This window comes from Heliconius melpomene, chromosome 21, assembly GCF_056956725.1.
Source record: "Heliconius melpomene rosina isolate 202511_hmr_F chromosome 21, ASM5695672v1, whole genome shotgun sequence".
Taxonomy (NCBI): domain Eukaryota; kingdom Metazoa; phylum Arthropoda; class Insecta; order Lepidoptera; family Nymphalidae; genus Heliconius; species Heliconius melpomene.
Genome location: NC_140409.1, coordinates 5563534 through 5580590, shown reverse-complemented (window position 1 = coordinate 5580590; position 17057 = coordinate 5563534). Strand labels below are relative to the sequence as shown.

The 17057-nt window shown below is 30.7% G+C and overlaps 2 protein-coding genes across 5 annotated transcripts; one reads left to right on the top strand and one right to left on the bottom strand.

The window, feature by feature from the left end:
- Positions 1–2750: 2750 nt before the first annotated feature.
- Nulp1 (Nuclear localized protein 1) lies at positions 2751–11450 on the bottom strand. 2 transcript variants are annotated; one of them, XM_085206533.1, is made up of 14 exons: positions 11323–11450; positions 10356–10602; positions 9120–9248; positions 8659–8922; positions 8234–8427; positions 8066–8142; positions 7867–7978; positions 7498–7561; positions 7292–7402; positions 6625–6940; positions 5896–6037; positions 4709–4850; positions 3938–4051; positions 2751–3688 (listed from the first exon to the last, which is right to left on the bottom strand). In XM_085206533.1, exons 3-14 carry the CDS (start codon positions 9240–9242, stop codon positions 3500–3502), a joined length of 1848 nt encoding a protein of 615 aa, XP_085062659.1. In that variant the 5' UTR covers positions 9243–9248; positions 10356–10602; positions 11323–11450; the 3' UTR covers positions 2751–3499. The 2 variants fall into 2 exon arrangements, with proteins under 2 accessions (XP_085062659.1, XP_085062658.1); XM_085206532.1 differs by lacking the exon at positions 11323–11450 and adding an exon at positions 10762–11044.
- Positions 11451–11542: 92 nt separating this feature from the next.
- On the top strand, positions 11543–17029 carry LOC146526999 (sulfhydryl oxidase 1-like). Of its 3 annotated transcripts, none has more exons than XR_014879320.1 (2): positions 11543–16183; positions 16676–17029. XR_014879320.1 is itself a non-coding variant. In XM_085206534.1 (2 exons), exons 1-2 carry the CDS (start codon positions 11855–11857, stop codon positions 16699–16701), a joined length of 1743 nt encoding a protein of 580 aa, XP_085062660.1. In that variant the 5' UTR covers positions 11544–11854; the 3' UTR covers positions 16702–17029. The 3 variants fall into 3 exon arrangements, 2 of the variants coding, with proteins under 2 accessions (XP_085062660.1, XP_085062661.1); XM_085206534.1 differs by having other exon boundaries at positions 11544–13571; XM_085206535.1 differs by having other exon boundaries at positions 11547–13539.
- Positions 17030–17057: the final 28 nt, after the last annotated feature.

Sequence of the window (17057 nt, the reverse complement as noted above, 5' to 3'; positions counted from 1 at the left end):
CCAGAGCATAGAAATGAAAATATTTAATTTTCTCGAGTGGGATTCGAACCAACAACGCTTCGCTTTACAAGCACACTTTTGTGCCCTACGTCACTTGCCTCATTGGACTTTATTTATTTGTATGTATAAGTAAATATTATAATATTAATATTAAAGAGAAATATAAATTGTGTTTTTCAGTTAAAGCAAATAATTCTCGAAATTTTTTGGTAGCAGCCGAGCTTGTTTATATAACAAACATTGTGTAACTGAAAAATATTTTCTTTGTACAGCGAGCAAATACATCTCACGATGCAGCGGTAGTTCGAGCTCATATAAATAAATTGATGAAATATATTTTTCAAATACTTTTAAAAACAAATAGATTTCAAAATGATCGACTATTTTAGTAGACCGAAATAAAACGAAACGGAAAATATCGCTTGTAGGACAGAACAACAACAGAACAGACATCGAACATTCCTATAGGTAAATATATATCTAATAATTGACATTTATGGAAATATGTTAAGCAATTAATTTTTATTTCATTTAAATTTTATATATATTTAATAAAAAAAAAATATTGAAAGGTAATTTTAATAATAATCTTGTAACGTTCGAACATACCGATATCTTCCAATCAAATTGTCGGCCAATACTGCTCCCATCAAAGGCATGGTGTAACACATCATTATGAAGATGTGGTATAGAACTGTGGCGGCATTTTCGTGCAAGCACAGCACATTACGCATATATAACGACAAGATCGCTATAATAATTAATAATATATTTATTCCAAATGCTGATAAAAGTAGGAAGGCATTTTTATAAATGTAGACTGATTTTATTGGTTTAAGCTATTTAAATGGAAGAGTAACACAATTTTATAATATATATTTTTATTAAGTGAGTTTCACTTTTAATTGTATACAGAACAAAACAATTTAATTATTATTGATAAATAGACATCATCGTAAATTATCGTAAATTAATAATTTTATGTATTGTTAAACTTCGAGGCCATCGTGGCGCAGCGGCACAAGGGTGTGACTGTAATGCGATAGTTGTGGGTTCGATCCCCACTCGAGGAAGTGAAATATTTATTTACGTTTATATTTCCATTTCTTCGCACTGGTGTCGAGGCAAAGCGCGGCGTTGAGTTCTGTCCCTCATCACGCAATGCCTCCAGAATTCGGCACAAAGTGGGGATTGGAGTATCTCAACACTAGGTTCCATCTGCCTACTCTGCTGTGTGCGGGATACAGCGTGAAGCTGATTTGATTTTGATTTATTACTAAGTACAAAACAAATATTTATAAATTATTTATAATTTATTTTACTTACTCCTTAAACCACAAAAAGAAAATCTCTCACAAAATTCTGTCGCTATTATACAAAATACAGAAGTAAGACAGTTATACATTATTCGTTGATTATTATTAAGGAAATGTCAATATTTATTTATATTTTTTTCTTTAATAATAGCTCCGGATACCAGAATTACAGATTATAAAATGATACTAATTTATGTTATTAGACAGGCAAATATCGAGACTAATTAAGCCATAAAATATTTTTTTAAGTAATAGTTGTTAACAAATCAATAATAATGTAAGAAACAAATTAATATGGAGAAAAGCTGAGAATATAAGCAATATTCATTTTAATTTTATAATTATTAAATAAATTCTCATTCAAATAAAAAAAATCGCCGGAAAATGGCGAGCGGAATTTCCAAACACGAGGCTCCCTCTGCATACCCTGCTACATGCGCCGTATACCACATAACGGAGCCTGGACGGGAGGAACATAAATGTTCCTGTAAATGTAGTTTTTTAATTATTCGGGGCAAAGGAACATAAATGTTCCTGTAAATGTTGTTTTTTAATTATTCGGGGCAAATTTTGTTGTAAGATTTCTAGGGTGGGCATCAGACCATTCTAGAGTGGTCATGGCCAACCCGACTACCCCCCCTTACCTACGCCTGATTTATTTAATTTGATTGAAAAATAGAAAAACGTGTCCCAAATTTCTCTTCAACGTCAACGTTCACACAATATAATAATTATATTACTAAAAAAAATAGTTTAATTGGGCGCCATCTATCTGCCCTTCTCAGAATCTATTGCAAATCTTGTTTTCAATTCGGAGATTCAAGGTACATATACAAATTATAGGAATATTATAGATGGCGCTAAATTGTGTATGCAGAACGCTATCACTGTTGGAAATTGGAAATTAATGAATCGGTTTTATATAAAACAAGTATAACTATAAAAACCAGTACATACTTCATTAGAAAATACTTAAAGATTTATATGCATACTATCGGCCCTCCGCGGCTTCGCTCGCTTGAACTACATGATTATTAATTTAATTCAATAATAATCCAATATCAAAATCGAATCCAAAATAATTAATCGAATATCTATTTGAAAATAATTAATTGAGAACCTCCCCCTTGATTTGAAAGTCGATTTCGATTTCGAAAGTTAATTTTAGAATTTTTTCTCAAATAACAGCTATGGTCCGAATCTGGAACTTGAAATATTCATATACTATGAGATGAAAATAAAAAAATATATAAGCCATGACAATTTTCAGCTAAATAAAACAAAAAAAGCTGTTTTCTTTTAAGAATTATATCTACAGGAAACGTACAATGCATAATATGCGCGGTAATTAATGAGCTTAATTATAGATATAAAATATATTATTATAATTCTATCTAAGACTTATAAGGAAAGGTAAAAGGAATAAAATAAAGATTTGCAAATTAAAATTTAACATTGTATATTTTATTAAATTTATTATTATTCCATTCTTGTACATTATGACATGTTGTCATTATCCTTTCTGTTACATTATACAAATAGATATTTACATATGTTTGAAATGAATATTTATTATTAATGAATACTTAATACTTGCTACAAAGCAAATAAAAAATGCATATAAAATATTATTTTAGCACTTAAATTTGTACAAAAAGACACCGTATTTATCAATTAGGCCAGCGTCGTTACAAAAAAATATATTTTTCAGGTTCAGATTTAACAAAAAGGCCGCGAGACTTCTGTCCCGGGCTTCCACAACTAAATTTAAACACTATCATATATTTTTTTATTAAATGAGTGCTACACACCATAGATTTCTCATCTCATGTCCATGCCCTTTATTGATAATTATTGAGTAATTTCTACTCAATCACAATTTAATGTTACATACACAATATAATGTGATATGTCACACAATATAATGTGATATATCAAAATGAACATTAAAATTTATGTTAAGATTTAACGAAATTTTAACTTTATTATTATAATGTTAAGTTACCAAGTAGCGATAACAAATAGTAACGATAATCAAGTATCCGAATGGGATTACCGGTAATTAATGTTATTTTATAAAGTGAATTGGTAACGTTAACAAGTCCTGCAATCAACTCAACTTGTCTATAAATAACGAGCCTACAGAGACCTAGTATCAAATATATCAATGAAGTACAAATGCCTCAGTCCTCTCTAGCATCACCGGGAACAACATAGTTAGGTAGTAAAGATACGAAAAACTCGCTAAGTAACGACCCGCCACTGGCCATTTCGGCAAGGGGGATGGGGGCGGGGGTGCAGTCGTACCGGATAACGCTGTTGGAAGGCGGCACGGGGTTGTAGCCTCGATTGGATCTGACAGACGGCATGCCCTGTCAATAATGAATAATTTAGTTTTCAAGTTTTCCATATAAAGTACTTATTAGTTAAAAAAGCTAATAGCTAAGAAATTTTAGAGTTTCATCTTAAATAACCATATTTTATAACAATTGCGATCAACGCCTGATTGAAATCATCAGTGATACAAGTATTCATGATATTAATCAAATTCATTCTTTAAAAATAAGTACCTAAAGTAGTAGTAGAAACTTATAAAGATTTAGAAGAAAAGAAATATTTACAGTCTCGGCAAGGAAGTTAGCCATGGGATGGATGATAATCAAGTGGCGATGCATATTATCCGGCCAGCACGGGAATAGTGCAATCCTCTCCTCTCCACATGTCCGGGCGGCTTGCTGAAATATTTAAAATTTTAAATTAAATCCAATTATAAACACATTTGTGAGACCCCCTACCGATCACAGAGCAATTTCTAAATTATGTTTGTATATTATATTTTGAAATGCAATGTCATGAAATTTAGGAACCCTTGTCACACTTCTCACTCTTCACGGAGTGTACTTGTCCGAAAAAAAAAAATAATAATAAAATTATCGATGTAAAATAAAACGCCATTTGTTAAGGACGACGCATGCAGACATAAACCTCACAGGCCTCATTCCGAAATCGAGTCAGATAAACATTGTGAAATTTAAAAAAAATTCTTCGTCTAAACTGTTGAGGTATTTTGATTAATTTCTTTAGGTATGAAATATTTCACCCTATATGCTGTTCCCGTAAAAGCAGCGCTGATTCTTCCCCCCTATATTGTGTATGTAAATGTATGAACTAGTATAACAACGCGGTAGTGGCGCCGCGACACAGCATTTGTTTGTAAACGCGACGCTCGCGCTGGCAAGAAGACAAAGCGGATTACATTGCGTAGAGAACGGAGAATCACAACAGTAAGTTTCTTCTGTCTACCCTACTGCATGCGGGATACAGTCTGAAGCTAGAAAATAATAATAATTGATGTTACAAATATATACATGTTTAAATAAATAAATAAATACCCTCAACAAATGGTCTTCAGCATATGTTTTACCCAACGATGTAGCATTTTGTAGTAACCATTCCATAACGGGAGGATCGCGCCATTGCGGCGCCGTGAAGGACGCATACAGACCGATCACTTCTTTTAAACATTGCGGAGTTCTGAAAACAAAATTCATGCTTAGACATTCATAATGCAGTCTTGTATTGTACACGAACTTGAGTTACTTTTTATATCCCTCCCCCGTCGTTGTCACATATGAATCACTCTATATACCTTGACATTACATAGAATGGAAGAAATCATTAAATTAAAATTTCAATCTCGATTTTTTGTTTCAATATATTTTTTAATGTGTTGTCATGAAATTTAAGCTTCTTCCCCCTATCCCTTGTAACACGATGATACGATGATGAACGACGATTCATCGACCTCCTCCCTCCAAAATAAAATTTCAAAAACGCATCGTTACTCTAGTCTCCTTGGCAGATTGATGTTACGAACATTATTATATTCTCATCGGATTCGAACATGTTCGTGTCCAAAGTTTCAAGCAAATCGGTCCACAATAAGTAATGTCGCAAGATTTATGCATGTATACAAAATACACTGGACAGGGACAATAATAAATTCATGTTAAAATTCATTTTTTTAGCGTCACGCTGTAACCCGCATAAAGCAGTACAGGCAAAAGCAATCTATTTATTTATTTATTAGGCAAGCCAACGTAACATACAAAAGATACAATTAAAAAACAAAGTACAAAGGTTTAAAAATGTTTTACATTGTACATCACACTTACAGGCTAGCTCAACATGATTATAACTAAAAGCAGGTATTCTAAAACCTAATATTCTACACCTAATTTAAAAATAATTAAAAATGATTTTACTGCCTGCTTTTTATTTATAATTAAAATTTATAAATAAAAAATATGTATATAGATATTACATTAGTTAAAAAAATATATATAATATAATAAGAGTAAAATAAAAAATAAATAATAATGTTCAAAAACAGTTCTCTAATCACATTGTAAAAAATATTTTTTAATTTTTTAGTATTAATACACTCTGTTCCCCAAGCACTATCCAGTTTATTGAGACATTGCGTGATGAGTAGCATGAACTCAACGATGCCCTTTGTCTTATTACCAGAACGAGCCCTAACAGCCTTGTAGTGTGCAACTAAAACATATCAACTTACGTATTACATGCAAAATCGCTATATAGCTCAAATGCGAGGACCGATTGATCTGCATATTTGGTATACTGCAGAATTAGACGCAAAAACCATGGATATGATAGCAATGCGTGCTGGATGTAGTGATCAGATGTCTCCCGCTCCGCTGCAAACAATATAATTAAGGTTAAATTATATATCTATTTCCATCTATTATCACCTATATACATATTTCATTGGAATTTTGGAGCATTGCATACTAAAACACAACAGGAACTATATCGCCATAGCCATTTACTAATTCTTTTTATAATTCGCATGCTTTATATTGATAAAATCATTGTTTAAAGCATTAATGATTTCAATAGAGGGAGAAATACACGTTAATAAACACAATATAGACAATAAAATATTAAGGGAAATAATAATAATTGCTTATTCGACTTGCTTTCGATTTGAATAACGTCAATTAACTATTACGTTGTATATATAAAATCAAATGAAACTAGTTTCACGCTGTATCCCGCACATAGCAGGGTAGGCAGAGGGAACCTAGTGTTAAAACATTTCGTTCCCCAATTTCCGCCGAATTTTTCGATGTATTGCGTGTTGAGTGGCGGAGCTCAACGTGCCACTACGGCCTCGTATATATTAATTATATCAATAGTAACTCAACTAAACACTTACTAATGACGGAACAGATTCCTCCTATCTAATATTTATTATCAAAAAATAAAATACAAATAATCTCACCAGAGTCGGGATACGAGGTGAGAAACTGAGCTAAAGCCCTCGAAAACTTTATATTGAACATATATCTTAACATCTTTTCTTGTTCTAAGAAAGCGATGGTGTCCAGGAGCCATTCATATTCCCTGGCACGAAGGGCCACTACATCAATGATGAAAACCACACCCAATGGGTCAGATTCGTCCAAGTTCAATAGAATCTTGGCCAACTCCATAGCAGTGCGGTGACAAGCGCGGTTACTCATCAAATGTATATATTTTAAAAGCATTATATGAAATGCTCTGTTTTCCGGATACTTGTACTCGAGCCTAGTCCGGAGCTGAAAAATTAAATAAATTATAATGCATGCACCATATATCAAATTCAATTTTGTGTAAGGGGCCATTCGCAAACCATGTCACAGATATTACAATATTTGTGACTTGGAGGGGTGCTTGTCACGTCTGGCAGCATTTTTTATATACAACCCTACCTATTTCTTAAATAAAAATAGCAGTTCAAAAATAATATTTGAAAATTATATTTTAATATGTGATCTCACAAAATCACATCGCCGACCTCCTCCCACCACTTGACGTGTGACGTCATTTCGGAAGGCCCCTCATTGTAGCAAAAACAAGAACCTCAATTTACAAGCTATTTTACAACTAGAAAAGTTAAATAAATTTACATCGAGCAAATTGAACGATGGCATAGCTACATATTGCATGTAAGCGATTGTTTGCTCAATAATATCGCTGGCCACGCGGCTGTCCTCGATGCGAAACAGCACATCTGAAGCCTAAAAAATAAACACAAAACAATTATATTCTTTGATTACTTCATTTCTATATTTTGATTTTAATATATATTAAATACTATGTATTTATAGCTTACCTGTATTAGACCTTCAACGTGCATATTTTTTAATGATAAATCTATAGCATTCAAGTTTGAAGTCCTGTTGGCATAGACAAATTGTAGAATATAATATTAATAAATCATATAATTCTTTAGTACAAACAAAAATAATACCAATACCATAGAACAACACAGCTTCGGACTGCAAACGCGACGGGTGCCGGTCCGATTTCAACTTGAATTAACTATTTTCATTTCCTCATACAAAACAAAGCACGGTGTTGAGTTCCTCCATTCAATATGCAATGTCTCGAAACTTAGACTTGCTTAGGAAATGGAATGTCTCACAATAGGTTCCCCCTATCTACCCTCATATATGTGGAATATAGAGTTCAATTTTTTTACCTTGTTTGAAGTTCCGCCACAAGCAGCATGTGAAATTGTTGATATTCTTTGCTATGATCAAACACAAAGCATATCTTCTTTGAATCACGATGCACTACAGACATTGATAGGCCTGAAATTATACATTATATATAGTACTTTATAAATATAAAATTATGAAATTATAATATTCATGCAAGTGTGATAAATAGTAACCCACCAAGCTTTTGGAATTTAAAGTCCTTCTGTATGATCTTGCATTTATATATGCGATTCAAATTGGGCCGGCGACATGCTCTGTAAAAAATATAATAATATAAAAAATATTATTTTTTTATAATTTCACGCTATGTCATAGTCAAAGTATATTGAATCCAACACAACATACTTCTTTGAAGGATCCTTAGTTTCCGGGCCTAACAAACGAGCTAGCTCATTCGACGAATTAAGATGTTTCTGTTTTATTGAGAACAATCTGGCCTTTTCATTGTACTCTTCATCAATATATTCGGCAATCTCCTGCTTGGCGGGCTCTCCGAGCATTGCATTAACTTCCGATAACGACTGCTCCACCTCGTCCAACTACAATAAATATCATTTAAGTAAAATGTATGTAGTCTAGCCCAGAAAAGAAAAATATTTATGTAACCTCATTTTTTACACTTTAACCGACATGTAATATGTATCGGCTGCATTGCCAACTACTGGGGCCAACTGTTTTTTTTTCAAACCATCCTAATCAGTCCAGCCGCCAACAATGAATAAAGTAACATAGACATGTAAGGAAGAATCATATTATATAAATTAACTTACAGCACTGGTACTTGCAGATGTCTGCGCTTTCTTGCTTTTCTGTTTTTTCTTTTTTTTCTTGTTTTCAGATTTCTTTGATACTGACGCAGAAGGACCTGATGTCTCTAAGCCAGATTGAGGCCCTTGTGTTGCATCTCCATGGTCAGAGTTTGAAGATTCATCGTTTGCCCACTCTTCTTTTTCATTGGGAGCCCGTCTTTCTTTTTCCGAGAGCGCCGTCGCACCTGAGTCCGCCTCCTCGTCAGAGCTAGAGCTTAGAATCAGCTGTTGAAATTAAAATAAAAAATTTGTGCAACCATATATTATTATTAACATCAAAAACATTAATTATATAGGTAAAAGAGTATTCGCACCCAAGGATATTCGCAAAAGCCGGATGATTTGATACATATTTACAAATACAAAGTATGCATAAAACCAGTCTAAAGTTATTTTCTCATATGAATAGTAAATTAACTTACGCCTTCATAAGTGGATTTAGATGATTCCTTCACACAACGCGGCTCATATTCATAATCAGAGTGTTCACTGTCTTCCTGAACTAATTTTGCTTCTAGAAGCTTTTTCACATGGCGACGCGACATTTTTATCTGAAAAATCACAAGTTTGTTTGTTAAATAAGATATATGTAATCAATGGCACTTTGTAATTGAAGTAGTTCTTGTCTTTAGTTGTTATAATTCTTTCTTCTAAACATGTAACTATAGTGAGTAAATTCAAATTAGTTAAAGTTGTAGAATAAAATACAACTTATGTATTTATATAAAATGATTTATAACTAGTAGCCTCCGCTTGATTTTCATATCTCAATTACTTTCATAATCTAATTACAATATACTTGCATTAATAACTAAAGTATTATCCAATTCAATAAAACACATATTTTGTATCAATATTGTTCTACACCAAAGCATGCAATGTGTATAAAATTATTAAATATTTCATTTCCTCGATTGGGAATCAAACCATAACCTCACATTTAAAGTGACTAAAACAACTATATTTAAACAGTACATGCTTAATTATTATAAAAATACTAAGCAACTCAATCCATACTAACTTAGCCTTTGTTAAATTAAAATCTACAACAAATCGTTGCAACACGTAAGTTTATTGATATTAACTAAAACCTGAACACAAATTGGAAAAAAAATGTTTTCCTATGAGGGGGCACAATTTTACAACAATTTGCAGTCTACTTTAAAAAATATAAGCTTATTTAATGCATTTAAAAAAGAACTATCCGAATACATAACTAAAAACTTTAAAATTTTATAAAAACAAACACATTAATTGAGTAAGCAAAAAAAATGTGTATTAGTAATGTATATGGTCAACTATTTATTTTGTTAACCAATGTTTTCATGTAAGTGGCTAGTGTCTTTAATAATAATAAAATATCTTTAATGTGGTATTTGCACATACAGTGCCTATGCTGTGTCTGTGTGCCACAACTGCTTCTTATTGTATGTTTTGAAGCATAATACAAAACTTCATATTATAATTAAGTGTTCTATAATTATATATAGTCATATTTAAGCCACAGTCTTTTTCAAATAAAGGTCATAGGAGAATAGAACAGAACCAGGACTAACTCTTTGGAGAATAATCTTCGAAGTCATTAAATTTTAAGCTTATACTAATTGCAATTATTTGGAGATGTTAAACAAAGAATTAATGGTGTTATTAATACTTACATCTTATCTTCGGAAGATTTTCTTCGATATTTGTGGTATGCACAATATTTCAATGTGTTTATTGCACTCGAAATGGCGTTCCAGATTGTCTTAGGTCTATAATACGCATGCAAATACTAAATACCTAGGTTTCTGGAGAATATATTGATTTATAATGCAATTTATGTCAATATCCTGACCCCTGGATATAGCTGCCTAGATCGTCCGGTTTGCGAGATCGTTTCCTAGATAATAATATTGTATTTCCCTGCAATTATTAATTATGATAAAATAAATTATTAGTTTCTATACGTGTCATGTAGAAACATAAAAGGAAAATCTGTTTTGACTTATGAAGCTGATTAATATAACCTATAAAAAATTTAAAACATCATAAAAAATAATCAAGGTAACTTAAATGACTCACCGGTTACAAGTGTAAGCAATGTTTTAAGAGCTTGCAAATTAAAATTATATTAAATATTAATATTTTATTAATCACTGGTTAAATAATTTAATAATATTTATTCTCTGTCTAAATTTTAAACGTCAATATTTGATAACATGACTTAATCACTTAACACAAGGTACGTTATTGATTAAATAGTAATATTAATATAATGGTTATTATTTAAGGTTTACATATGTATGCAAAAAATTATAACAACGTTGTATATCTATATTATGCCGTATTAATCGAATTTTGGTGAATCCTGTTCTATTATTTGTTACTTTTGTTTGAGTTTGGCATTTTGTTAACAAGAATTTACATTTTAAAGTGTGTTTTACATAATGTATATTATGAAAAAAGAAATGAAAATAATATGAAATTATCAATCGTTTAGATGGGTGTCGCATTTCAATATCTTTCAATAAATGTATATATATATATTAAATATAATATTTTGTTATAAAAGAATATTATTAGATATATTTTTTATTTATGTAAATAATTACTTAGGTACGATAAATTATGTATATATCTTACCGAACCGAATAATCCTAAAGATATAACACAAATAAGTAGTCTGGAAGAAGTGAGATATATTTTTTAATTAGTTTTAGTTTGGTTTATAATAACATCAACACATAAAATGTACCGTACATAAATTGATTAAAAAAAATAAGTTTAAGCATATAGAATCTGCCACTGATAGCACTACATAAGATGGCAACCGTGTTTATTTTTGTCATTTGTGTCAACTCAAAAGTCAATGTGTCAATGTGACGAATTTGTGACTTTGTGAGTGTGACGAGCTAGTGACGAGTGTGTGTAAGTGTGGACTGTTTCCATCTGCAGGTCAGGGATTTCAACTTTTCGTTAAAAGTTGAACTTAAAAATAAAAACATTTAAATTCCCTTGACTATGTAAAGAGTGACAATTCATTTATTCGTTAACAATTGCGAAGTTATTTTTTATAAATTGTGATTATTCTTCGGACAACTATTTTTTTATAAAATTTATTTCGGCGTCTTTCTGTATGTATGTTAATGAAGCTCCTAAGGAATTTTAAAGGAAAATGAACTACTGGCTCTTTTTTGTGCTAAGCTTTAGCATTTTAGATACATTTTTAGACGCTTCAGTTATAGCTGATAACAATGATGTTGAAAAACAAGGATTGTATAGCAAGTCGGACCATGTTGTTATTTTAACGAAAACAAATTTTGACAAACTAGTTTATGGACAAAATAATGCATTCATAATCCAATTTTACAATAGCTATTGCGGCCATTGTCGTGCTTTCGCTCCTAAATTTAAAAGTTTGGCAACTGAGATCGAGCCATGGAATCCAATTATTAAATTGGCAGTTCTAGATTGTTCAATTGAAGAAAATAATGAAATTTGTCGGCAATTTGAAGTAATGGCATATCCCTCTCTAAGATATTTACATGAGAATTATCAGAAAGGAAATGCAAATGTTGGTGATAAACTACAGGCAACAGATAGTGCTGAAAAATTAAAGGTACAATTAATAAACAAAATGCAAAAAGAACAATCTATGGGGCGTTTGCTCTTTGCTCCTTCTCTCAGTATTGGAGCATATCCTACCATTAATTCAGCCATAACACCATTACCTCAAGATACATTATATACCTTCCTCATATTTGAAAATGAAAATTCCACTGTAGGATCTGAATTAGCACTTGATTTAATTGATTATGCACATATTAAAGTTAAAAGAGTTTATGATGTCAGTGAACTGGCTGAAATTAGTAATGTAAGGAAATTTCCTGGTCTAGTTGCTGTGGGGAAATCTTTGGAGGCCACATTGTTAACACCAAATATTCCATCAAAACAAAATCTTCTTTCAGAGATCAATACATTTTTAAAATCTAAAAACTATGTATTTCCAATGCGTCATATTAACCACGAGGATAGTTCTAATTTATTAAGTGTTGAGAGACTTGATTCAGATTCAGATACTGTTTATTATAATGACTTGGAGAAAACATTGAAAACAAGCTTGCACACTGAAATAACAAGACATAAAATATTAAAAGGTGAAGTTCTTCAAGCTCTTATGGATTATCTTGATGTTATTATCATGAGTTATCCATTCAGAGGAAATATAAGAGAATATATTGTAGACTTACGTAAAGAGCTTAAAACAAAGAGCCAGTGGAGTGGAAGTGAAGTTTATGATTTGGTGAAAAGATTGGAAATTATTCATGCACCGGTATTTTCAACTGACATAGATTATGTAAAATGTAAGGGAAGTCAGCCAATGTTCCGTGGTTACTCATGTGGTTTATGGACATTATTTCACACACTCACAATAAATTCTGCTTTAAAACCTGGAAACGAAGGCCCCAAAGTTTTAAAAGCCATGCATGGCTATGTCAAACATTTCTTTGGTTGTACTGAGTGTTCTGAACATTTTCAAGCAATGGCGGCCAGAAATAGAATATTTGATGTGAAAGAAAATGATAAGGCAGTTTTATGGCTATGGATCTCTCACAATGAAGTCAATTTGAGATTGGCTGGAGATGTTACTGAGGACCCACAACATCCTAAAATACAATTTCCAAGTACTCTACGATGTCCCGAATGTAGACTTTCAAGAGGAGCCTGGAACCTGCCTGCTATCTTTGAATACCTGCAAAGAGTATATAAAGCAAGTAATATTCAAAGTTCAAGAACAGCCCAATCAACTGCAGCTACGGGCCCTTTGTCAAGTGTGGATATTGGAATGTTGAGCCTTCTGTACATATTTTGTTTTATTATTCTAATTCTTGGTATAAAATACTTTATTTCTAAACATTTAGTTAGAAAACGCAGATACAAACATGCTTGGGGTAAGGTATAATGTTTAAATAAGGGGACCATTTCCATTGTATATTGATTGATATGGTAAACATTAACTGCCACACTTCACCTACAGGCATTTAAATTTATGGGTTGTTTAATATAAATTTCATATTTTCTTTCTCTTTTTCTTATATACAAGGATAGGTAGAGGGAACATGGTGTTAAGGCACTATTTTGATGCAAATCTGAATTTTTGTATTTTGTGGCGGAACTATACGCCGCACTTTGTTCTCTCACCAGAGCGATGAAGTGAAAATACTTCGTTACCCCGAGCTGAATTGAATGTAAGACTGTCGTGTTTGCAGTAAAATGCAGTTCTGCTGTGCCACAACACCCTAAATTCTTCTCTTCTCTAAAAGTACTATTTCATTTACAGTTTTTTATGATGGTATTGATTGATTTCAATATATTTTGTGTAATTTAGATAACATCAGAAGCCGGTATATTATAAATGTTACCATATTTTATAATGATGAAAATAAGATTGATATATTGATAATTTATGGTTGCTGGATTAACTTAAACTATAACCATCATATTGTAGTCTTCAAATAATAGGCTTCCATTTTAACTATGTATTGTTTGTACACATTCATGTTAAGACTAAATTACAAGATATTTTTCAGTATAATTATAATAAGAGATTAGAGTTACTTTGTACATGGTAAAAGTAGGAGCGAAAAGTATAACAGCGAAGTAATATAGTTTGCTCACAGATCTCGGCCTGTCCACAACTATCATCAATTATTACTAGAATATATTTGGTGTTGCTTGTGAGAGAAGCTGTAGCTATATAGTGGAAGTAAATTTTAATGTACATGTATAGGGGCCCTTAAACCTACATTTTTCCTCATTGGATCAAAAGCCCTATGCATTGATCTGATCTCCTTACCCTGCAATGCCACCCTCATTCAACGGCCTAGTTAATTCATGGGGTTTCTTCTCTCTATAATTTAGAAAAAACTAATAAAATATATATGATTTAACATGTGATATTAATAAACCAGTTACATCACAATAAATAGATTAGTGGGTAGTGTTTGTAGTTAAGATTATTAGGGGTTTTTAGTACCTATTTACAAATACTGAAGTGATAATTCTTTACAATGAAATTAATATATTTTTTAATCTACTAAGAAATGTCTATTAAAATAGATAATTTTAGAGAGTAAGGTCTAAAATTAGGTTTACTTCCTTTATTTTAAGAAATTATATTGTAAATATGGGGATTTGGTTAGGTTAGGTTAGTTTATGAAATTAATTAAAATATTAACTTGCATTATCATTACATCTCTAATAGACTGAGTTTTAATAAAAAAAGTTATGTCATTCAATATTTTTTATTTTAAAAAAATTAAAAAGGAATTAATTATTTAATTTCTTGTTACACAATATGCATTTGTGACAATTAATAACCTACAATAAAATGTGCCTTAGAAAAAATAATCTTTTGCTTCCTGCTTTCAATTTCTGTTCTAAAAATTATAGAATCATTAGTCTATATTTTATTAAACACAGTTTTAATTTCAACTAATTGCATATAATAACATTTTCAACCATTATATAATGTAGGTATACTAAGAAATACTAAGAAGTCTGCATTCCACTTTGTTAGAAAGATTTTTTTCTATTTGTGACAATGAAATCGTATAGAAGCTAGAACACATGTGAAATGTGACAAATGTGAAAAGTAAGCATTTTTTATTACTTATTATTTATTAGCCTTAGTTAAATAATATAATATTATAGTTGTTATATAGTTATAAATACAAGTATTACATGATGAACATAGCATATTCAATAATTAAATTAGGAATTATGACTAGATTGTATTGAGATTTATTTGCTCAAAAATTTCAATTCTTAATAAATTTAAATGCACAAATTAATAGTTTCAAAAATTGTAAACAGAACCTGAAACATTGTAATAGTAGGGATGAAGGGGAAAATTAGAAACAATAAAGTCTTCTTATAAATATAAAAACGCACATTAAACTATTGTTGTACAAACTTACGGTAATGATTATTTATATGTATTAATTAGATAACCTTAGAAATTATTTAACTTCCACAATTAGAACAATTCACAAGTGCTAAGAAATATTTAACATTTTTTATATTATGAACTAAGAATGAATAGATATTTAAATTTGAAATATTGACTATTTTTTGTATGGATGCCATTTAATTTGGATGTATTAATAAAATTATCTATATTTTTCGAATCCAACTATACGACCACGTAATAGGAACATATCATAGCATTTAATATCAACTTCATGCATTAATGACGAGAACTAATTCATAATTTCATTGTACTTAGTAATTTTTAAACATTGTAATTAAAACGACTGGACGATCTCGACGTTAATTGCTGTTACAATAACATAATACGAATAGTTGCATACATACGATTAATTATTTGTTATCTTTAATTTTCTAATAATATGTTACTAATGTTTTTTTCTTTATATTGTATACACGAGCAGTGTGATTCACCATCTCTGGAGAGAAATCCATCTATTTCAATTAGATTAAGGTCAGTTAATATATTTTTGGGGTTTATGTACGGTGGCGGGTTAAAGTTAATTTAAGTAGTAATCTGTTTTAGCAATATGTTATCAATAGTTCTGGAATTTAAAGTAAATATGTTATATATATAACGTGCTTAATGTTTGTATCTGCTTTTTCAATATGGATGTGATTCATCTAATTTAGTACTCATTTTATGTAATGTTCTGGTTATTTCTAACGTAGTATATAAAAAAATATTGGAGCTAACAGTTCGATTTTAGACAATTTTTTAATTTTCAAATTTACTATTACATAAGTATAATAGTTGCATCGGCTATGAAACAGTTGAAGGCGACCAAATACTAACCACTAATTTTTGTATTACTCATGTAAATCAACTTAATATTGCCTTTTCAATTGAAAAACATACCAGATGAAACCTAGTGTTTGTTATTCTTATGATTTTTAATTGGCATATTTTTAAACAACATCTAATTAAAGTTTTTCTAATTTTCAGGTACAAGTAATAATTTTAGTCGCTAATAAGCAAAACAAGATATCATCTTTATCCCAGTGCATGTGAAGATTCTTTTAAATACCCAAACTTTATACATAAAGCTTCAGTAGAATTGTAAATGTATAGGATTTTTTTTATGAAAATGCAGTGTACATCCTTGGTTTACTGTGAACGATGGTCGGTGAAAACGACTTTTTAAACGTTAGAGTTCGAAATAACTTTTTGTGCCTTGTAAGTATGTATATCTTAACACTGCCATACGTATTTTACAGTAAACCTTCGATTATTTATTTTTTGACTATATTACTATATCGTAATCTTTTTGTAAACTATCAAATAAACATTTAAATAATCTTTGGACTTTTATTAAGGCAAAAGTGCG

Excerpts from the sequence above, each read along its gene's own strand:
- Nulp1 (XM_085206533.1), bottom strand. The coding sequence starts at position 9,242 with ATGTCGCGTCGCCATGTGAAAAAGCTTCTAGAAGCAAAATTAGTTCAG. Across the intron at positions 8,143-8,233 it reads ACTAAGGATCCTTCAAAGAA|AGCATGTCGCCGGCCCAATT; the intron begins GTATGTTGTGTT and ends TATTTTTTACAG. Across the intron at positions 3,689-3,937 it reads CTAACTTCCTTGCCGAGACT|GGCATGCCGTCTGTCAGATC; the intron begins GTAAATATTTCT and ends CATTATTGACAG.
- LOC146526999 (XM_085206534.1), top strand. The coding sequence starts at position 11,855 with ATGAACTACTGGCTCTTTTTTGTGCTAAGCTTTAGCATTTTAGATACA. Across the intron at positions 13,572-16,675 it reads TTTTATTATTCTAATTCTTG|GTACAAGTAATAATTTTAGT; the intron begins GTATAAAATACT and ends TCTAATTTTCAG.